Source organism: Aethalodelphis obliquidens, unplaced genomic scaffold, assembly GCF_003676395.1.
Source record: "Aethalodelphis obliquidens isolate GAN/ISIS:26980383/991018 unplaced genomic scaffold, ASM367639v1 scaffold80, whole genome shotgun sequence".
Taxonomy (NCBI): domain Eukaryota; kingdom Metazoa; phylum Chordata; class Mammalia; order Artiodactyla; family Delphinidae; genus Aethalodelphis; species Aethalodelphis obliquidens.
The window spans coordinates 4,546,656-4,571,331 of NW_020838024.1; the positions used below are offsets into that span (position 1 = coordinate 4,546,656).

Consider the following 24,676-nt stretch of genomic DNA (forward strand, 5'->3'; position numbering starts at 1 on the left):
TGTGTGTGTGTGTGTGTGTGTGTGTGTGTGTGTGTGTGTGTGTGTGTCCATCCTGTTTTGTGAGGGCTGAGGCTCTGCTGCGTCTTTGTCCTACTTCAGTACATGGAAACAAATTACTCTTCCTTGGTGAGATATAATGATTTCATTTGCCCATTGGCCTCAGTAGCTTAAAAAAAAAAAGAATACTCCCAGCTGTACCCATGTATGGTGGAAAGAAGAGGGAAAGAAAGAATGCAGCACGTTTTGAGTGTGTCCATACACTGGACACTTTACCTACAATACTTGTTTTAATTATCACAACAACCTGGATGTTAGGCCTTATTAATTCCACTTTATAGGTGAAGAAATTGAGACTCAGAGGTTAAGAAGCGTACATGAGGTCATACAACTAGAAAATAAATGGTGGAGTATTAAATTCAAGCTTAAGGCTGACTCTGATGCCTGTACTCTTTCTACTGTAGAATTTAGTCCAGTGGACATGGAGCAAAGAGCGAACTGAGGAGAAAGAGTGAGTCAATAAGTATTTGGGGGGAAACTTACCACATGCCAAGGAAGGGAAAATAAAGAACCACAAGTGTAGGATACAGAATTAGTGTTCAACCCTGGAAGACTGAGCCCCCTCAAGCTTCTTACTGTCTGCTGGGTCAAGCAGCCATGTTGATTCCTGAGGCCCTGGTTCAATACCTGGTGTTTTCTGGGGCAAAAACTACCACTGTCCCCTCTTCTGCTTCCTTCCCTGTCCAGCTCTGGAGGACATAAAGTACCTGCTACTCCCATACTTTGAACTTAGGCCTCCATGTTTGCTGGGCCTGGTGACAGCTTCCAGAATCCTGGAATTTGCAGAGGCACTTAGATTGCCTTGTCAGAGAAATTGCATTTGCAAGTTATCCAAGATGAGCAATCATATATGCTCTCTGGTTGTGAAAAAGATGTATTCTATATGCTTCCTCAGTAGCTTCTGGGAGCCCAATCATGAGCCTGTTTCCTGAAGGCCTCCCAACGTCCTCCTTTCTAAATTGCTCTGTTCTGAGCAAACCACAAAGTTGGAAGACTTCCCTCTGAAGGAGCAGTAAAGACAGAAAATGCTGAAGTTGGTTGAACATTTCCCTGGGAATGTTGAGGGACTATTAGGGACTGGGCACCTTTAGGTGCTTTCCCTGAGCCATCATGATGATGTTCTGTCTGTACATACTATCTAACAGATGCCTTCGTGGGAATGTTCTGGGGCCTTGCAGTGAATGTCAGCCAGCCCAGACTACTTGCAATGGAAGATGCATTTCAACTGTAGAGACGTCTCCACTGGTTCTCAAACTTTAGAAAACTTTAGCATGTTTCAGCATCACCTGGAGGGTTTGTCAGCACACAGATGTCTGGACCTCACGCCCACAGTGTCCAGTTCAGAGGTCTGGGGTAGGGCCTGAAGTTTCGCATTTCTAACAAGTACCCAGAGATGCTGAAGTTGCTGCTTTGGGGACCACACTTTAAGAACCACTAGTTTATACCTTCTTTATCCCCCCTTTCCTGGAGGTTACTTGGCCAGGTGGCCCTGGATCTATATGCACAAATGTAGGTATGCAACAGGATACCAAGTGTGGAATTTCTCTCCTTCCCTCCTTATATAGGGTTAAAAACAGTGAATAAGTGGGAAAAGATCCATGTTGGAATACTGTGAAAGCAATAGATTAGTTCTTTTATTGAGCAGAAAATGTTAATTGTATATAATTTCCCTCTTTTCTATGGTTACCATCACACATACAGTGCCTGTAGTGATAGGCATGATATTGGCAATCATAATTGTTTTGTTGTTGTTACCATGTCATAATTAAGATTTTTCGAAGTACTAAGATCTTTCAAAGTACTTTTCAAGTACTCAAAAGCATTCTTCAAAGATTCTTGGTGATTTATTTACTTTCCTCTTAGAAACCTCAGGAAAATGAGACAATACAACTTAGAAAATTATTCTGGTGAGCAAAAACTTGACATGTTTTAGAATTATATCCCTTCAGGAATCCAACTTGTCATCTCAAACTTATTTTGTAAGCATTACAGCCAGTTCATCAGACCCTTAGAAAACCTATAACATCTCTATTCCAAAGATGGGCAAATTTAATTCTAAAGCTTTATGTAGTGGGGAAAGAAGGCTGAATCCTGTTTTAATAGATGAACAAAATTGCATTGTAGAAGTATGCGCACCATTAGGGCTGTCAGAACTGATCAGAATAAAAACATCTACATTTTACATTTTGGTTTCTAGACCAGAATTCCTTCCATTTGACATACTGAACTATTTAGCATCTTCTGATTTTTTTCCCCTGCTCTTATCCCCAGAATTTCCTTTATCAGTCTCCTTTCTTTAAGTCTTGTTTCACCGCTGTTTTTGTTTCTGTTATTGCTTTTTGGCTTCAACAACAAAAATATTTCTTTCTCACAGTTCTAGAGGCTAAAAGTCTGAGATCAAGGTGTTGGCAGGATTGGTTTCTTCAGAGGCCTGTCTCCTTGGTTTGTAGATGGCTGTCTTCTCCTTTGTCTTCTGTCGTTTTCCCTCCATGTGTGTCTGTGTCCTAATCTCCTCTTCCTATAAGTACACCAGTCATAATGGGTTAGGGCCATTATGAAAAGTATGAAAGTAAAATGACATCATTTTACTTTCATTACCTGTTTAAAGACTCTTCCTCCAAATACATCACATTCTGAGGTACTGGGGGGTTAGGACTTCAAAATACAAATTTGGGGGGAACACAATTTCGCCCATAACAAGCATAGCAAAGATACTAGCAGGGTATGTATCTTGGCAGTGTGAAAGGTTGAATTTTGTTGTTGTTGTAGTGGCGGTTGTTTATTTAATGTGTTCTTAATAATCCACCCTAAATTCAGGTCTTGATGACTCTTTTTTTAACTTAAATTTAGTTGACATACAATAATACATAAATTTCAAGTGTACTATATGATGCTTTGACATTTGCATACATTATGAAATGATCATCACACTCTAGTAACCATCTGTCCCCATAATAAGTTATTTCAATATTATTGATTATATTCCTTATGTTGTATATTACATCCCCATAACGTATTTATTATACATCAGGAGGTTTGTACCTCTTAATCCCCTTCACCTATTTTCCCCCCTACCCCACACCTCTACCTTCTGTCAAACACCAGAATTTGTTCTCTGTATCTATGTGTCTCTTTTCATTTTGTTTTGTCTGTTTGTTTTGTTTTTACATTCCACATGTAAGTGAGATCATGCGGTATTTGTCTTTCTTTGTCTGACTTATTTCACTTCTAGATCCATCCATGTTGTCCTAGGTGGCAAGATTTTATTTTTTATGGCTGAGTAGTATTCCATTTTGTGTGTGTGTGTACACGTACACACCACGTCTTCTTTATCCATTCATCAATGGACGCTTACATTGCTTCCATACCTTCTGTTATAAATAATGTTGCAGTGAACACTGAGGTGCATATATCTCTTTGAATTGGTGTTTGTTTTCTTCAGGAAATACCCAAGCGTGAAATTGCTGGATCATATGGCAGCTCTATTTTTAATTCTTGGAGGAACCTCCATACAGTTTTCCATAATGACTACCCCAATTTAAATTCCCACCAACAAGGCACAGGGGTTCCCTTTTCTCCAGATCCTGGCCAAGATTTGTTATTTGTTGTCTTTTTTGATGCTAGCCATTCTGCCAGCTGTGAGGTGATAACTCATTGTGGTTTTGATTTGTATTTCCCTGATGATTATTGATGCTGAGCATCTTTTCACATTGCTGTTTGCCATCTGTCTGTCTTCTTTGGAAAAATTTCTATTTGGGTCCTCTGCCCATTTTTTAATCAGGCTGTATGTTTTTTGATGCTGACTTGTATGAGTTCTTTGTATATTTTGTATATTAGCCCCTTATCAAATATATTGTTTGCAAATAGCTTCTCCCTTTTCATTTTGTTGATACTTTACTTCACTGTGCAAAAGCTTTTTAGTTTGATGTAGTCTCATTTGTTTATTTTTGCTTTTCTTTCTGTTGCCTGAAGAGACAGATAATATATATATATATATATATATATATATATATATATATATATATATATATATATATATATATATATATAAAACTAAAACCAATGTCAAAGAGTGTATCTACAGCCTATGTTTTCTTCAAGAAGTTTTATAGTTTCAGGTCTTACACGTAAATTTTAAATCCATTTTGAGTTTATTTTTGTATATGGTGTGAAAAAGTAGTCCAGTTTTTCCAACACCTTTTATTGAAGAGGCTGTCTAGTCCCCATTGTATATTCTTGCCACCTTTGTCATAGATTAGTTGACCATATAAGTATGGGTTTATTTCTGGACTCTCTATCCTGTTACATAGAACTATGTGTCTGTTTTTGTGCCAGTACCATACTGTTTTGATTACCATAGCCTTGTAGTATAGTTGGAAATCAGGGCATGTGACACCTCCACCTTTCTTCTTTCTCAGGATTGTTTTGCCTATTCGAGGTCTTTTGTGTTTCCATACAAATTTAAGAATTATTCGTTCTAGTTCTGTGAAAAACGTCATTGGTATTTTGATAGGGATTGCACTGAATCTGTAGATTTCCTTGGATAGTATAGTCATTTTAACTATATTAATTCTTCCAACCCATGAGCACGGTGTATCTTTCCAGTTGTTTGTGTCATCTTCAGTTGCTTTCATCAGTGTCTTATAGTTTTCCAAGTACAAGTCTTTTACCTCCTTGGTTAGATTTATTCCTTGGTATTTTATTCTTTTTGATATAGTTGTAAATTGGATTGTTCCTTAATTTCTTTTCCTGCTAGTTCATTTTTAGCTACAGAAATGCAACAGATTTCTGTATATTTATTTTATATCCTGCAACTTTATCAAATTCATTGATGAGCTCTAGTAGTTTTTTGGTGGCATCTTTAGGATTTTCTATGTATAGTATCATGTCATCTGCAAACAGTGACAGTTTTACTTCTTCCTTTCCAATATGGATTCCTCTTATTTTCTTGTCTGATTGTTGTGGCTAGGACTTCCAATACTATGTTGAATAAAAGTGACAAGAGTGGGCATCCTTGTCTTATACCTGATCTTAGGGGAAATGGTTACAGCTTTTTACTGTTGAGTATGATGTTCGCTATAGGTTTGTCATATACGGCCTTTATTATGTTGAGGTATGTTCCCTGTACCCACTTTGTTGACAGTTTTTATTATAAATGGATGTTGAATTTTGTGAAAAGCCTTTTCTGCATCTATTGATGTGATCATGATTATTTTTATTCAGTTTGTTAATGTGGTGTATCACATTGATTTTGAATCAAAAACAATCCTTTTATCCCTGGGATAAATCCCACTTGATCATGGTGTATGATCCTTTTAACGTATCATTAGATATTTTTTTCTAATATTTTTGGGGGAATTTTTGCATCTATGTTGATCAGTGATATTGGTCTGTAATTTTCTTTTTTATTTAACTTCTTTATTGGAGTATAATTGCTTTACAATGGTGTGTTAGTTTCTGCTGTATAACAAAGTGAATCAACTATACATATACATATATCCCCATATCTCCTCCCTCTTGCGTCTCCCTCCCACCCTTCCTATCCCACCCCTCTTGGTGGTCACAAAGCACAGAGCTGATCTCCCTGTGCTATGCAGCTGCTTCCTACTAGCTATCTATTTTACATTTGGTAGTATTTATAAGTCCATGCCACTCTCTCACATCATCCCAGCTTACCCTTCTCCCTCCACGTGTCCTCAAGTCCATTCTCTACATCTGCATCTTTATTCCTGTCCTGCCCCTAGGTTCTTTAGAACCTTTTTTTTAAATTTAGTTTCCATATATATGTGTTAGCATATGGTATTTGTTTTTCTCTTTCTGACTTACTTCACTCTGTATGACAGACTCTAGGTCCATCCACCTCACTACAAATAACTCAATTTCACTTCTTTTTATGGCTGAGTAATATTCCATTGTGTATATGTGCCACATCTTCTTTATCCATTCATCTGTCGATGGACACTTAGGTTGCTTCCATATCTTGGCTATTGTAAAGAGAGCTGCAAGGAACATTGTGGTACATGACTCTTTTTGAATTATGGTTTTCTCAGGGTATATACCTAGTAGTGGGATTGCTGGGTCGTATGATAGTTTGATTTTTAGTTTTTTAAAGAACCTCCATACTGTTCTCCATAGTGGTTGTATCAATTTACATTCCCACCAACAGTGCAAGAGGGTTCCCTTTTCTCCACATCCTCTCAAGCATTTACTGTTTGTAGATTTTTTGATGATGGCCATTCTGACTAGTGTGAGGTGATACCTCATTGAAGTTTTGATTTGCATTTCTCAGAGGTCTCTTAAACTATCCTCATATTTAAAAATTCTTTCCTTTTTCTGTTCAGCTTGGGTGATTTCCACTCCTCTTCCAGTTTGCTGCTATGTTCCTCTGTATCATCTAATCTACTGTTGATTCTTTCTAATGTACTTTATATCTCAGTTATTGTATTCTTTACCTCTGTCTTGTCCTTCTTTATATTTTCTAACTCTTTGTTGAAATTCTCACCTTATTCATTAATTCTTCTCCTGAGTTTGTTGAGCATTTTTATGATCTTTACCCTTGAACTCTTTATGAGGTAGATTCACTTACCTCCACTTCATTTAGTTCTTTTTCTGAGATTTTGTTTTGTTCCTTAATTTGGAACATATTCCTCTGACTCCTCATTTTGCCTAATTCTCTGTGTTTATTTCTATGTATTAGGTAGGTTGGTTACATTTCCCAATCTTACAGAAGTGGCCTCATGTACGATATGTCCAGTGGGGCAACAGCACACTCACCTCTAGTCACTAGAGCTGTGTGCTCTAGGGGTGGCCCCTATGTGGGCTGCATGGGCCCTTCTATTGTGGTGGGACCAACTACTGTAGGAGCTCTGGTAGGTGGGCTTTTTCCTGATCTGGTTGATTCCTAGGCCCTGCCTCATCTGGTGGCTGCTGGCATGCTGATGGGAAGGGCCAGCTCATAACATGGCTAGCTGCATGGCCTGATGATCTTGGAGCTACTGTTGGCCCACTGGTGGGTGGGGCAAGGTTCCAGTGCAGGTGGCAGTGGGCCCTGTGGGGTCCGTGTCTGGAGCTTACCTGCTGGTGGAAGGGCTGAGTCCTGGGGCTTGTTTCACCTTTGTCATTTGAAATGACAGAGTGGTCATTGTAAGGAACCTGGCACAAATGTTCCAGATTCCAATAGAGATACTCATATTCTTAATAACAGTGTACACAGCAAAAATAATAGTAAAAGCATTTAAAGAAAATATAACTCTATTGAGTTTTTCTGTCTTTTCTTGAGTTCTTTATTTAAAAATTCATAATAGCTGTTTTGGAAATCTAAATTCTTTATTCTAGCATACTTTGATGAAAAACATCTAAATACACGTGATTGTGAATTCAGACAGACACTAGGAACATGTTTTGGTGATTAGACGAAGCTACCTAGATTTGGAGTTAATATAGCTGGGCCTAACTGTTGCTACCAACTTTGTGATGTACTGCAATAAGCTAGGCCTTATCTCAAGTAATGCTGAACCAGTGATTACCAAACTGAGTTTTTAATCCCCACTTGAAATATTCAGTAATCATGAATATTTGTTCAGTAATCATGGGAATTTCTGCTCTAAAGATAGGTTATATTTTATACTATATACATGTATATCTTTGTAACTTAATAATATGTCATAGAAAAAAAAATGCTTGTTCCAGACTTACCTGGAAACATTCATTTTTTTATTTCCAAACTGAAAAAGGAAAAATGAACCCTCTTACTAAATAATTAGTGGGGAATGGGTTGACACACAAGGTGTGGAACTAGAGATGAACTGTCAAGTATTTTTTCTAAATAAAGTAAACATTTATTCAGCATCTACTGAATATTCACATCTGCCAGGTGCAGTGTCAGGCACTGAAGATACAGTGAAAAAAGGCACGTCCCTACCCTTTATCTCTGAAAATGACACCATGTAATTTTTACCTGACTTTGTCCCTGTTGTGGACCAGTGTTCCAGGTCATGTGGAGGCGGAATTCAGAAGAGAGGAGTGACTTGTCCAGGAGGGCTGTGTGACTGGACGAAAAGGCCCACATCCATTGCACCCTGCAATGGGCACCCTTGCTGTCACTGGGCCACTGGGAACTGGGGCCTGGTAAGAGTCAGTTATAATCTCTTCCGTTTATTTTTTTAAAATAGCATTTGTTTCCTTTTGATTTTAAAAGTCATATATAATCCCTGTAAATGTTCAATGTATACATTGATTTAAAGTGTGTTTCTATATATTTCAGTTCTGTATTTTACTTTTCTGCTCTCTAATATGTCTAAGTCTGCTAAAACTTGACCCATGGCTGACATGGTGGTCAGTGTTAACTATCCTGAGTTCAGAAGAGAAAAAGATCAAATACTTTCAAAAGAGAAAAGATCAAATACCGAAAACTAGCCCAAAGGCACAAAGCCTAAGGAAAAGTGATTTGGGGTCCTAACATCTTGGATCCTCTGGCTTTTTGCAGAGCAAATAGGAGTTGCATGTGCCCTGAAGCTTGAGGCTTAGCATGATTTAGTGAATTTCAGGTCTCTTGTCAACCTGCAGATTATCAGTTTGCTAGATGGCCAGCATGTTTGATGGAAGGACAAATGAAATAGTTAAATTGTAAATGAGAGAAAGATTTATGATTCTTACAAAGTTTATTGTAGAAATAAGACTATCAGTGACACTGAAAATAAAAAAATTCTTCCACAGACAGATTCTTCCATCACTCTGACTTATTGTATCCTAGGTTCTCTAGAAAATAAAGCTGAGGCAAAATCTAATACTTTATAAGGAAATACAATGTCAGGGAATCAGGAGTGACATAAAAGAGGAAGGAGGCAGGGAAGGAGGAGAATCAAGTATGAGGTGGGGCATTACCAGGCTGACCATTTTTCCTAACTGACCACTGCTTGGTGTCAAGAGCAACTGATTGCCTGCTCTTGAAAGAAGGTCTTTTAAAAGCTGTTTGAACTACTGTCTCTTGGAGCAGTTTGTCCAGAGGCAGGAAGAGAGGAGATTATCTACCGGCTCCTATCTCCCAGGATTGTGTAAAAAGTCTCCCCTTAGATGGGTAGCACCCCCCATTGTCCTGGGTTATTTATGTGTGGGCAGGTCCCACTGTGTCTCACATCTCATTGACAACAAGAAAATCCATTGTCAGGGTAAGAGGCACACAGCAAGGGCATGCATGAAGTGCAGGCCAATGAGTTGTGCTTCCATGAAGCTGGTTCCCACCTCAGCTGGGGCCCATCAAAGGCCAACATCTGGGAGACAGGTGAGCCAAGAGGATCTGATATACTAACCCCGCAACTATTAATATTTTTTTAAGTAACTTGTTCTTGTGTAAGTATATTTTGATGGTTATGATTATAACAGAGGCTAATGCAGTATTTTACCAAACATAATCCCAAGATATTTTTAGGTTGCTATGTTCTTAGCAGTTGTCGTTGTTATAGTTGTGTAGTTATACCTGCAGAGCCATGATCAATTTGAATGCTAGCAGGTACTTTTTTTTTTGATTTATTTTTGGCTGCCTTGGGTCTTTGTTGCTGTGTGCGGGCTTTCTCTAGTTGCGGCTAGAGGGGGCTACTCTTCATTGTGGTGCGTGGGCTTCTCATTGTGGTGGCTTCTCTTGTGGAGCACAGGCTCTAGGTGCGCAGGCTTCAGTAGCTGTGGCACGCGGGCTCAGTAGTTGTGGCTCACGGGCTGTAGAGCGCAGACTCAATAGTTGTGGCGCACGGGCTTAGTTGCTCTGCGGCATGTGAGATCTTCCCGGACCAGGGCTCGAACCCCTGTCCCCTGTATTAGCAGACGGATTCTTAACCACTGCACCACCAGGGAAAGTCCTGTGGCATGTACTCTTAGAAAAGGCTCCTGCTGGTGCATCCAACTCAAGGTTGTATTGGTCTCTTCCCACTCAAATCCAGGAAGAACAAGATGACTTGTTATTGCTAAAGGACCATTGTACATTAATCAGTTAGCCTGCAACAAATAAAAATACATATTTTACTATTTTTATAGCTTAAAAAATGCCTAGTAGACAATGAAGAATGACATCAACCATTCCCTTAGACAGAACCCATAGTATTTTCTATGAATGCCCTATATTAATTGGCATCTAATGCTGATTCACGATGAATTGGCAAAGGAGATTCTGGTGTCTGGGCAAGCTTCTGGCTATGCATTCTACTAAGCTGTCTGCCAGGTCCAGGACCAGTTTTCACCCTACCCCCATGGGTCATGTGAACAACAGAAAACAATGTCATACAGTTGTATTATTTTTCATATGAAGAAAATTTAATTTATATTTAGGCATCCTACAATATCTCCCTTGGAAATATACATTATTTCCTATTTTTTGGAGGTTCAGTTATTTCTAATACCAATTTTCCTCATCCATCTTTGATTTCACAACCTGAAAAATTGTCCTCAACAGATAAAGATGTGTTTCAGGATTAGGCTTTTCATAAATACCCTGGAGCCCTGTGTAACAATTATAAGCATCACTAATCAAATCAAATGTGACCATCAGAAAAGAAAATTTGATACACTATGAACTGTCATGAGAATGCTATAAATTTGGGCCCATCCAGGGAAACAAAATCCTATAGATTAGAAACTACAGATAAACATTTTTAAGTGTCACTGTCAACTTCCCAAGGCTCTAATACCTTATCATTCATTGTAAAGGAAATTTGGATAATGCAGTTTTCTTTCTGGCAAGAATGATGATGATACCCCAGTAAATATGACAGTAGTAATGATGTGTGAAACATAAGCTCTCAGGGTACACACTGAGAAGAGGAAATTGTCAAAAACATTCTCATTTTCCTGTAAGAATGCAGGCTGCTCCTCATTTTGACATTTAGGTAATGTCAGTGTTAGGTAACACCGAGGTTGTAAATTGTGAAGTTTTGTGTGGTTGTTCTTTAGCCAGATTCCAGTGCATTTCTTTGGTTATAATCATCTGTGTGAAGTTAGAATAGAAAGTATTAAAATCAGTGAGAAACTTAAAATCCATAAAGTATCTGACCCAGTAACTCTACCTTTAATAATTTAACCCACAGATATACCACCAGATGTAATCCTAGATGACTATAAAGAATGTTCATTGCCACCTTGTTATAATAGCAATTCCTGAAAATAATCTAAATGTCCATTGATGGAGGAACTGGTTAATTTATTAATTTATTATAGTACTGCCCTTTTAAGAATGAGGTAGACGTGTATTTCTGAGATGTAAAAATTTCCAACAGCAGAAGTACAGAATTTCCTTAGAGGGAGGTAGAAGTAGCAGTCTCTTGGAGGTGGAGATGAGTTAAAGTTTCCTTGGAAGAGCCATGTACTACTAATTCATCAGTTGTGCATATCAGAGAATAGGGGGCAATGGAGGTGGCTCCACCTACCAAGCCAGCCTTTAGGATTGTCCTTGACCTCTTTACCTATTATTAAGAGAAAAGGAGAAGTTACCAGAGTTCAAGTAAGACATATGGATGGGTCAAATATATACATTTGCCTCTGTTCCCCAAACTCCATTAAACAGCCAGAAAAAGAAAAAAAAAAAAAAACTGCTAAAAGTGGCACAAACCCACAATGAAAGAGAAGAGGACAGGAGACAACAGCAAAGTGATGGGGTCAGTACACTTTTGGAAGATAGAAGTAGGTAGCCAGCTGTGTCCTGGGTTTAAGAGGTGGCTTTACTTTCTAATGTAAAACTGACTGTGCCTTAGCATCACCCTGGGGCAGCTGGTGTTGTCCAGGAGAATGAATGTCTGCTCCAGATTTAGATGCCTACTTGGGCTTTTATTTGGTTTGGGGTATTCCTGTCTTCTGCTCTGCAAGTTGGGGGAGCAAAGCTAGTGTCCCAGGAGACTTGTGCCACGGCTTGTTTGCAGTTTACACAAACTTGTTCACATTAAAGCTCCAAGTAGAATCTGATTGGCAAACTCCAGCTGCAGCATATGGAACTTCTAGATGTTCACTACCTTGAATGGGTGTCAGTGCCACTGAACCATGGGGGAGAGGAGTCGAGGGGCGGAGCCACTCTCTCCCTCTTCCTGGGAGAGCAATGGTCTAAGTCAAGGGCCGGTGAGCTTGAGGCCTTCCTCTCCTCACTCCTGCAGGAAGGGGGCAGTTAGAACCCCTCTTAAGCAGTCTTCTATTTCTTACCACTAAATTGGTTTCCTTTTTCATCCAAAAGTTGGAACTCCCCCAAATATGCTGTAGAAGCCAAATCTGAATTCTGAGATTTTGAAATATCTTAAACCACGAGAGAAGGTCTAGTTCTGTCCCATCTCTGATCAGCAGGCCCTCTGTTCCTTCCTCTCCTCTGAGTCAGACAGCTCTAGCAAGCAAGGTTCCTTGGCTAGTTCCTAATGCACTGATGGGAGCCATCCCATTAAGGCCGACCTCTACTCGAAACATGACCCTCTGGACATCAGATGCCTCATTTAGCAGGAAAAGGCATTGATTGGATATATTTATGTGACTGCGGGCATTTGTGGCAGTAGAGTCCTTGACCATAATGTTATATGTAATGGGAACTATCTTATAAGCCTGAAAAAATAAAGTTTTTATTTTCTAAAAAAAAAGTAGATACCCAAACTTACAATTGACTTAGTAGCATGTCAGAGAAAGCTAAAAACTGTCTATAGCAGAGATTTCCAGGTACATCTGAAGGCAGAGGTGAGGGTAAAGGAAAATGGGAGTTGGTTGAAAGTTTGTAAGAGAAGCAGTTGGATCTTTAGAAATTTTCCTACATCCCAACCATAGCCTGGAGGTCTTCTCTCTGATACCTTGGAATCAGGCATAGTTGATCAGGGCAAAAGGATTAATTGTCTCACCAGAGATTCAGTGATGAAAATACAGTAAATAGTGTGATATCCCCCTCCCCTACTGAGCTCCACAACGGCAGGGGACCAGCTTAGCCTCAAGAGGAAAAAAACTACATAAGAGACCTCTTCCTGCTCACCTTATATAAAGCCATGTCTCAACAACTGCCACCCATGGAACATCCAGTCAGCTCATTGGTGCCTCATCTTAAATATACATAGATAGCGTAGGATTTCTGGACATTTGAGAAAAACCTATCACACCAAGAACAAAATAACAGAATGAAGAGAACAAAAGGAACGCCAAGGAATAGAGACCATGAAAGAACTCCTCATAAAAAATATATAATTAGTCTCTTTAGGGAAATAAGAGACTATATCCATGAGCTAGCTTCTTATCAAAGGTATATAAAAAGCATATAAGGAGAATTTAGAAATTTTTAGAATAGCAAAGGTGAAAATTCAAACATGAGACTGTGAAAATAATGTGAAGAAATCTCTCAAGAAAATGAGGACAAAGACAAAATGAGATAAAAGATAAGGAAATTAGAGGATCAGGCCAGCAGGCACAACATCAAAACAATAAGATTTCAGAAAGGGAGGATGGATGGGATTGACATGTATACACGGATGTATATAAAATTGATGATTAATAAGAACCTGCTGTATAAAAAAATAAACTAAAATTCAAAAATTAAAAAAAAGGGAGGATGGAGAGGGAATGGAAGTGAGGAAATTATCAAAGAATTAATACAAGAAAAATTTTCCAAAACTGAAGGACATGTGTCTCCATGTCCTTCATTAAATGCTATGAAAAAAGGAAAAACGTCAGAGGAGAGGAATATCTGATTCTACAACACCCAAAAACAAATTTTATTTTACATGGTTGTTCCAAGAATTGAACTCAAGGATATTGCCTATGTACTTACAGTGCCTGACATGTATTAATAGTAAGTGCAAGAAAATTATTAAAGGACTTCCCTGGTGGCACAGTGGTTAAGAATCTGCCTGCCAATGCAGGGACACGGGTTCGAGCCCTGGTCCAGGAAGAGCCCACATGCCACGGAGCCACTAAGCCTGTGCACCACAACTACTGGGCCTGCACTCTACAGCCCATGAGTCACAACTACTGAGCCCATGCACCACAACTACTGAAGCCTGCATGCCTAGAGCCCATGCTCCACATCAAGAGAAGCCACTGCAATGAGAAGCACGCACACCGCAGCAAAGAGTAGCCCCTGCTCACCGCAACTAGAGAAAGCCTGCGTGCAGCAAAGACCCAATGCAGCCAAAACTAAATAAATAAATAAATTTATTTTTTTTAAAAAAAGAAAATTATTCAATTGAGATGCTTGCATTAGTTTGTACCAGTTTTAAATCATCAAATGGTTTCTTCATTTGATCTATGTTGGTTGAGTGATAGCACTAACAGAGTCCAGTCTTCATGTTTCTATTTTATAGCTTCTCACAGAGAGTCTTTGCTGATCATCTGCTGAGCCCTGGGAATCAACCTTTCCACACAGGCCAGTTTAAGCTGAAGAGAAGCATCCAGGACTGAAAGAGCATAGTACAGAGTTCAATGTAGGGTGCAAACAATTCAGTTGCTCAGCAATCTTAGCTTAGAGCTAAGCCCCAACTAAGCCCCATCCCTACTTTGGGTGCTCAGTTCTGCACAAAGATCCCTTATTTTTATTGGATACAAAGAAGTGGAACTGAGCATTAAGAGAGTTACCTTGTCTCTAAAACCCCAAACTCACAGCATTACCACAATTAACAAAACCCAAATCAGTAACCATGCTTCCTGCTTAATCCTCTAATTTAATACAACACAAATTCATGCATCTTCTCCATCACAAGTTATTTAAATTAGCTAATAAATGCACAGGCAGTGACCTCTCTGCTTATTTTTGTGCTTGGCTTGGAATTAGCTCTTCCATCTTGTTTGTTTGTTTTGTATTTTTAATTTAATTTTTATTTTATATTGGAGTATAATTGATTTACAATGTTGTGTTTCCAGTGTCCAGCAAAGTGATTCATTTATACATACACATATATCCATTCTTTTTCAGATTATTTTCCCATATAGGTTATTACAGAATATTGGGTACAGTTCCCTGTGGGTCCTTGTTGACTATCTATTTTATATATAGTAGCGTGTATATGTTACTCCCAAGCTCCTAATTTATCCCTCCCCCCAACCTTTCCCCTTTGGTAACCATAATTTTGTTTTCAAAGTCTGTGAGTCTGTTTCTGTTTTGTAAATAAGTTCATTTGTATCACTTTTTTAGATTCCACATGTGATATCATGATATTTGTCTTTCTCTTTCTGACTTACTTCACTTAGTAGGATAATCTCTAGGTCCATCCATGTGGCATTATTTCATTATTTTTATGGCTTAGTAATATTCCATTGTATATATGTACCATATCTTTTTTTAAATCTTTTTTTTTATCTTTTTTTTTAATTGGGGGCATAGCTGTTTTACAGTGTTGTGTTAGTTTCTACTGTACAGCAAGTGGAGTTCCCTGTGCTATACAGCAGGTTCTCATTAGTTATCTATTTTATACATATTAGTGTATATATGTCAATCCCAATCTCCCAGTTGTCCCCACCTGCCCTTTCCCCCCTTGGTGTCCGTATGTTTGTTCTCTACATCTGTGTCTCTATTTCTGCCTTGCAAACCAGTTTGTACCATTTTTCTAGATTCCACATATATGCATTAATATTTGTTTTTCTCTTTCTGACTTAATTCACTGTGTATGACAGTCTCTAGGTCCAACCATGTCTCTACAAATGACCCAATTTCATTCCTTTTTATGACTGAGTAATATTCCATCATATATATGTACCACATCTTCTTTATCCATTCGTCTGTTGATGGACATTTAGGTTGCTTCCATGACCTGGCTATTGTAAATAGTGCTGCAGTGAACACTGGGGTTCATGTGTCTGTTTGAATTATGGTTTTCTCAGGGTATATGCCCAGTAGTGGGATTGCTGGGTCATATGGTAGTTCTATGTGTAGTTTTTTAAGGAACCTCCATACTGTTCTCCATAGTGGCCATATCAATTTACATTCCCACCAATAGTGCAAGAGAGTTCCCTTTTCTCCACACCCTCTCCAGCATTTACTGTTTATAGATTTTTTGATCATGGCCATTCTGACTGGTATGAGGTGATACCTCACTGTAGTTTTGATTTGCATTTCTCTAATAATTAGTGATGTTGAGCATCTTTTCATGTGCTTTTTGGGGCCATCTGTATGTCTTTGTTGAAGAAATGTCTATTTAGATCTTCGGCCCATTTTTTGCTTGGGGTTGTTTGTTGTTTTGATATTGAGCTGCATGAGCTGTTTGTATATTTTTGGAGATTAATCCCTTGTCAGTTGCATTGTTTGCAAATTATTTTTTCCCATTCTGTGTGTTGTCTTTTGTGTATGGTTTCCTTTGCTGTGCAAAAGCTTTTAAGTTTGATTAGGTACGATTTGTTTATTTTTGTCTTTATCTTCATTACTCTAGGAGGTAGATACACAAAGATATTGCAGGGATTTATGTCAAAGTGTGTTCTGCTCATGTTTTCCTCTAAGAGTTTTATAGTATCCAGTCTTACATCTAAGTCTTCAATCTATTTCGAGTTTTTGTGCAAGGTGTTATGGAGTATTCTAATTTCATTCTTTTATATGTAACTGTCCAGTTTTCCCAGCACCACTTATTGAAGAGGCTGTCTTTTCTCCATTGTATATTCTTGCCTGTAACAACCTCGTTTAACAGAGGAAGAAAACGAGAGGTTGAATGAGATCCAGGACAATGTGTAGTGAGTGAAAAAGCCCAAGTCTCCTGAATTCTGGTCCAGTACCTCCAGTACCCTTTATCATATTCTGGCTTGATTAACTTCACTTGTTCTTCCTTCTGTCCTCTGTTGCACACTTTTATTTACTCAGGATCAGCTGAGTAGCTATTTTCTTACTTTTCTCTTGTCCGTATCCATGGAAAATTTGATGTGAATTCACTGAATAAAATTACCTTTAGGTTTAATGAGAGTAATCTCTGACGTTATAAAACAGACATAAAGTTCCATGCTGATCGCCTTGCTCTAGGCTTTATGAAGAGTAGAGTAAAATAAAGTAGTGGATGTTAAGAAGAATTTGATGTTTCGCCTCTTATCCCACATTGGAGTTTTATGGGAAACAGGGTTTGGTAACAGTATTCTGAGTTTCAGTGGTATCCACTGTGGGTATTTTTTTAAGCCTAGTAATCTTGTTGACCAATAATATTTCAAATGGCAAATGGGATATTTAGGGCCTGGAGATTTTTCCAGAATTTACCATGCAGCTGTCTTTTTCGGCCAATCAATGGGTATTTACTGAATGGTCAGGCTGTGTTTAGCACTCACCTACTTACCGTGCAGAAGAAAGAAAGAGAAACTGGTTTCTGCCCTCTGGGAGATTTTGTTTATATAAGACAGATGAGGCGAAAAGTAGTAAAACATGAAATAGAATGTAAACCATAAGAGTATATGTGGGTCACTATAGCCAAAAGGTGGAAGCAACCCAATGTCCATCAACAGATGAAAGGATAAAGAAAATGTGGTACCTACATACAATGGAATATTATCCCACCTTATAGAGGAAATTCTGACACATGCTATAACATGGAGGAAACCTGGAGACATTATGCTAATTGAAAGAAGCAAGTCACAAAAGGACAAATATTGTATGATTCTACTTTTATGAGGTACCTCAAATAGTCAAGTAGACAAAAAATAGAATGGTGGTTGCCAGGGACTGGGGCAGGGTAGGTTGGGGGTACAGAGTTTCAGTTTGGAGAGATGAAAAACTCCTAGAGATGGATGGTGGTAATGATTACAGAGCAATGTGAATGTATTTAAGGCACTGAACTGTACTGTGAAAAAATGGTTAAAATAGTAAATTTTATGTTTTGTATATTTTACCACAATAAAAAAATTTTTTAAAGAGCGTATGTATATATAATAAATTCAGACACATTTTCTTACATCCCCAGGATGGTTTCCCAGGCCAGAGAATCTCCCTTCTGCTTCCAGGCAGCCACATCATGACATTACATGAATCTTGTCTGTTAGGTGGCTTGAGGCCACACGTGGTACAGCTAGGTCCATTCCACATTCCCTCTCCATTCCACCTTGCTTTTTCCTCTCCCTCTTCCCTTTTGATCCTCCCTCAGCTTTCCTCGTAGCTCTGTCCCCTCTCCTCACATCTGACTCCCAGCCCCAAATCAAAACCAGTTCAGAGAAACTGGATTGCTGAGGCACCAGAGTCCAGATATGAAATTTTTTTCTATTTTGCTTGCAGTTCAACCTCTGTCCACATTCTTCAGAGAACCCAATTGTAAATTAAGCTGAATTCAGTTCACACAATCTATAATATAAACTCTTCCGAAATTCACATCTCCAAATTATTAGTGCCTTTATTCTATGACTCCTTCAAAAAGCTTTGTGATAATTGAGGCTTGACCCTATTTGACGACCGTGGGGTTAAAGCAGTTATGCTGGAGTTTCCCTGGTGATCCTGGGGGAGAATTCTGACTCTCTCCCTGTGCCCCGCTCTTCCAGTGCACTGCATCCTGTGGAGGTGGCTTTCAGAAGAGGACTGTCCATTGTGTTGCCTCAGAGAACAATAAAACTGAAGACCAGGACCGATGCCTGTGTGATCACGAACCCAGACCCCTAGAATTCCAAAAATGCAACCAGCAGGCCTGCAGGAAGAATGCTGGTAGGTGAATGACTTTGCTCAGGGGCACAGAGCTTTTCATAAATAAGTTGTCCTGCATGACTTGATTTGTGGGTAGTTTTAGTCCCCTTTTACAGAGCTAAGAATGTTAATGCTGAAGAGGCCAGCCAGCTCCCCTGGGAGCCATCTGTCTCATTCCGTGAATTTCGACATTAATTCCTTGAGCGATTATCTCATCCATTTTCCTAACTCAAAGCACGTTTACACTGACTTCATCCCACACAAATGAGAATCACTTCCATTTTTTCAAAGATTTCTGAGAAATGCTCTAACCTTTCTCAGGAACTCAGTCAAGTACTGAATGGACCTATCAATCTTGCACTGCTGTCTGAGGTCAGGTTCCATAGAAACAGACCCTGAGGTGCAAACTTGTGTGCAAGGGATTCATTCAGGAAGTGCTCCCAGGGAAGATAGCTAAGGGAGAGGGAAACAAGACAGAAAAGGGAGGAAGCACAGCTGGGCTGCCATCTCAGGCACATTCCTAGCTTCAGCCTGCTCCCACAGGGAAGCTCCAGGGTGAAGGTTATATCAGAGTTGTCTGCTCTTGAGGCCAACGAGCTGAGAGTTCACATACCTACACCTTTCAGCCATTGGCCAACAGCTACCCAGGGAAAGTGGATTTGCAGGTATTTAAGGCCCTCTACCAGTGGTAGTCTTTTTCCAAAGATTCTTAAGGATGAGAGGTAGTGAAACCTGCTGTTTATTAATCTGTTCCTACCTCCTTCCAAGCACTGAGGGCTGGCATTCAACAGAGACTGCTGTCAGAGTTAATATCCTGAGAAGAGTTTCCCTAAGGATTGTTTATTTACAAATCATGTATTTATTTAACAGATATTTGCTGGGCACTTACTTGGTGTTAAACATAATGTCAAACAAGGAACAAAATCACCAACCAGTGAGATACTGATCAGGGCAGTAAGGGTGTTATGACAGCACTTGGGAAGGGTATCATATGGAAACTGGGGAGAGGAGGGAAGGCCTCCAGAGGAAGTGAAGGATGAGTAGAGAGGTCGGGGGAGAGGTTCCAGGAGCAGCTTTCAGTGTCTGTAGTAAGCAGGAAGAAGATGGTGTCATGGCATATGAGTCTAAATGGAGTACACAGTTCCAGGGGAGTTAGGAAACAGTAGGGCTAGAGGGGTAAGCTGCAACTAGAGGATAAAGAGCCTCATGAAGCAATGCTGATGAGTTTGGACTTTATCCCTAGGGCAGAAGGGAGCCATTGAAGTATTCCTAACAGGGGATTGATGATAAGAAAGTCATGCAGGCTGCACTGTGGAAGATAGAGAAAGGAACCAGTTCAGAGACTACAGCTGCACCCCAAGCAGTTGTACGTGGCATGAACTAAGGCAGCAGAAGTGCAGATAGAGAGAAGTGAGTGGATTCAAGAGCTACTTAAAAGAGACACCTGACAGGACTTTATGCCGGGGAAAGAGGAGGGAGAACAAAGCCCAGATTTCCAACTTGGGCAGCTGAGTAGATGAGGCTACCATTCTGTGAGAGATGAAGCCCAGGGGTGGGTTTGGGAATGGGGAAAGGTAATGCATTCTGTTTGGGACATGTTTGTTGAGGAGCAGATAAATCATTTAGGTAGGAGTGGTCTGTGATTGGTTTTTACACGGGTGCAGAGGTCAGGAGAGAGGTGTGGGCTGGAAATCCTGAACACAGTGCACTGAGGGGAAAATGCTTCAGGTCTAATGATCACATGCAACTTCTTTCTGACCAACTTGCATTTGAGGCTGGCTGTCATTGACCTTACTTGAACCTCCAAACAGAGCTACCTAGGGCTCATTTTCAGAGGTGTTATTAAGTTTTAGCCTTCCAGACTCTTGCCACTCAGTGTGGTCCCTGGACTAGCTGCACTGGCATCACCTGGGAGCTTGTTAGAAATGCAGGATCTCAGGCCTCACCCCAGCCCTCCTGAATCAGAATCTGCATTTAAACAAGATTCCCAGGTGATTTGGATGCACGTTAAAGTTTGAGCAGCACCCTGTCCTATTTTTTTAAATTTTATTGAAGTATAGTTGATTTACAATGCTGCATTAATTTCTGCTGTACAGCAGTGATTCAGTTATACATTTACATATTCTCTTTCATAGTCTTTACCATCATGGTTTATCACAGGTTACTGAATATAGTTCCCTGTGCTATGCAGTAGGAAGGACCTTGTTGTTTATCCATTCTATATATGCTAGTTTGTGTCTGCTAATCCCAAACTCCCAAGCCTTCCCTCCCCCCTCCCCCATGGCAACCACAAGTCTGTTCTCTGTGTCTTTGAATCTGTTTCTGTTTCATAGATAGGTTCATTGGTGTCATATTTTAGAATCCACATATAAGTGATATATGCTATTTGTCTTTCTCTTTCTGAATTACTTCACTTAGTATGATAGTCTATAGGTACCTCATTGTAGTTTTGATTTGTATTTCTCTAATAATTAGCAGTGATGAGCATCTTTTCATGAGAAGCACCCTGTTCTAGACCAAGGGGTCAATTTGGGACACTTCCTTTCATGTCATCTCATCACATTCTTTGGTACCATGCTTTTAAAATGCTGAGAGTATAGAATCCTTCTAAGCTGTGATGGTTTTTTATATAATTGAGGCAGCAACACAGTCTTGGTTGATCATGCCTAGTGTTACTGTTTTTTGTCTTTGGACGTACCACACGGCATGTGGGATCTTAGTTCCCTAACCAGGGATTGAACCCGTGCCCCCTGCAGTGGAATTGCAGAGTCTTAACAACTGGACCACCAGGGAAGTCTCTATTGGTTATTTTTAAATTATATATACATTGCACTGCCCAGCAATAAGACAGTTGAAGACAATTTTCAATCATCAAAATTGGGTTAAATGCATATCTGGTATTTTTTACATTGAAATCTCACACTGGAGAGATGATGACTAATGGTTAGCTGACAATGGATGTAAATAAAAATGAATTCCACTCACCAAAAATTATCAGGGCCACAAAAGGTAATTACAAGTTTCTCTCGAAGGCAGAGTCATGCTTACTCATATAGAAACAATAGGAAAGAGCAGCTGCAAGAAATTCCTTGATTTAAAAGAAGCCGACCACCCACCCTAACCCCTGTACCCTCTAAAATGCTTTGAAAATAAGCCATTCAATGCCCAGATTCTTCTCAGCCAGCCAGCCATCACAGTAAACATGCCCCCATGCCCAACTTGTAAAATCAGGTGTGAATTCATGTAAGGTTTGTTTTCCTCCAGGCCATTTTACTTTCTTTAGGTGCCGTCTAAATTGTTAATGACTTAGAATCTAAATCAGAACTACTATTTCCATAGTGGGAGCTATAGAACTCTTTCCAAGCATATGGGTTAAAAAAACATCAAAATATACAAACAGCTTATGAAGCTCAATGTCAATAAAACAAACAACCCAATCAAAAAATAGGTGGAAGATCTAAATAGACATTTCTCCAAAGAAGACATACAGATGGCCAACAAACACATGAAAAGATGCTCAACATCACTAATTATTAGAGAAATGCAAATCAAAACTACATTGAGGTATTACCAGTCAGAATGGCCATCATCAAAAAATCTACAAACAATAAATGCTGGAGAGGGTGTGGAAAAAGGGAGCCCTCCTGCCCTGTTGGGTTTGTATCAATGTAAATTGATACAGCCACTATGGAGAACAGTATGGAGGTTCCTTAAAAAACTACACATAGAACTACCATACGACCCAGCAATCCCACTACTGGGCATATACCCTGAGAAAACCATAATTCAAAAAGAGTCATGTACCACAATGTTCATTGCAGTACTGTTTACAATAGCCAAGACATGGAAGCAACCTAAGTGTCCATCGACAGATGAATGGATAAAGAAGATGTGGCACATATATACAATGGAATATTACTCAGCCATAAAAAGGAACGAAACTGAGTTATTTGTAATGAGATGGATGGACTTAGAGTCTGTCATACAGAGTGAAGCAAGTCAGAAAGAGGAAAATAAATACTGTATGCTAACACACATATATGGAATCTAAAAAAGCGGTACTGATGAACCTAGTGGCAAGTCAGGAATAAAGACAGAGACGTAGAGAACAGACTTGAGGACACAGCAGAGTAGGGGAAGCTGGGACGAAGTGAGAGAGTAGCACTGACATATATACACTACCAAATGTAAAATAGATAGCTAGTGAGAACCTGCTGCATAGCACAGGGAGATCAGCTCAGTGCTTTGTGATGACCTAGAGGGGTGGGATAGGGAGGGTGGAAGGGAGATGCAAGAGGGAGGGGATATGGGGATGTATGTATACATATAGCTGATTCACTTTGTTGTACAGCAGAAACTAACACAACATTGTAAAGCAATTATACTCCAATAAAGATATTAAAAAACAAAGAAAAACAAAAGGGCAACATGCACCCCAATGTTCACTGAAGCACTATTTACAATAGCCAGGACATGGAAGCAACATAAATGTCCATCAACAGATGAATGGATAAGGAAGAAGTGGTACATATGTACACAGTGGACTATTACTCAGCCATAAAAAAGAACAAAATTGGGTCATTTGTAGAGACACAGTTGGACCTAGAGACTGTCATACAGAGTGAAGTCAGAAAGAGAAAAACAAATATCGTCTATTAACACATATATGTGGAATCTAGAAAAATGGTACAGATGAACCTGTTTGCAAGGCAGAAATAGAGACACAGGTGTAGAGAGCAAATGTATGGACACCAAGGAGGGAAAGCGGGGGTGGGATGAATTAGGAGATTGGGACTGACATATGTGCACTGCCATGTGTACAAGATAGCTAGTGGGAACCTTCTGTATAGCTTAGGGAGCTCAGCTCAGTGCTCTGCAGTGACCTAGATGGATGGGATGGGGGAGGAGTGGGAAGGAGGTCCAAGAGGGAGGGGATATATGTATACACGTAGCTGATTCACTTCATCATACAACAGAAACTGACACAACATTGTAAATCAACTATACCCCAATTTTTTAAAAAGTCAAAAAAATTCATCCAGAAATATTTACTGAATATCAGCTATCTTCTAGGCATTATATTCATGATGATTAAAAAAACAAAAGCAAAACCCTTATGCACACCATTGTTGGGTTGTTGTTGTTGTTTAATTTGGGGAATGAGGGGTACAGAATGCAATAGAAAAATACAGAAAGTAATAAGGATAGTACTTAAAGTTGATACAAATAAACATTTGAGTCAGCAGACTTAAAATTTTTTCTTCCAGTTTTATTGAGATATAATTGACACATAGCACTGCATAAATTTAAGGTGTACAGCATAATTATTTGATTTACATACATTAGGGACTATCACAATACGTTTACTGAACATGCATCATCTCATAGATACTAAATTAAAGAAATAGAAGTTTGTTTTCTTGTGATGAGAACTCTTAGAATTTACCCTTAAAAACTTTCATATATATTGTACAGCAGTGCTTATTATATTTATCGTGTTGTATATTACATCCTTAATATTGTAACTGGAAATTTGTGTATTTTGACTGCCTTCCTCCACTTCCCCCTCCCCTACACCCACCTCTGGTAACCACAAATTTTATCTATTTTTCTGAGTTTGTTTTTGAAGTATAACAACACTGTGTTAGTTCTTGGCACACAAGATAGGGATTTGATATTTCTATACATTTCAAGCTGATCACAATGATAAGTCAAGTTACCATCTGTTGCCATTCAAAGATATTACATAGTTATTGACTATATTCCCTACACTGTACATTTCATACCCATGACATTAATTTTATAACTGAAGTTTGTACCTCTTAACCTCCCTCACCTACATCTTTCCTCCCCCTACCCCACACCCCTCTGGCAACCACCTGTTTGTTCTCTGTATCTATTAGTCTGTTTCTGTTTGGTTTTGTTTTTTAGATTCCACAAATAAGTAATACCATGCAGTACTTGTCTTTCTCTGAGTTATTTCACTTAACATAATAACCTCTAGGTCCATCCATATTGTCGTAAATGGCAAGATGTCATTCGTTTTCATGGCTG

General features: G+C 39.2%; 1 protein-coding gene across 1 annotated transcript in view; it reads left to right on the forward strand.

Moving 5' to 3' along the window:
• The window catches only part of ADAMTS12 (ADAM metallopeptidase with thrombospondin type 1 motif 12), a 383,295-nt gene that overhangs the window by 339,250 nt on the left and 19,369 nt on the right, over positions 1–24,676 (forward strand). The window contains exons 22-23 of the mRNA XM_027092637.1: positions 8,041–8,184; positions 18,484–18,643. Coding sequence (XP_026948438.1) covers positions 8,041–8,184; positions 18,484–18,643 — 304 coding nt within the window. The remainder of the gene's footprint in view (positions 1–8,040; positions 8,185–18,483; positions 18,644–24,676) is intronic.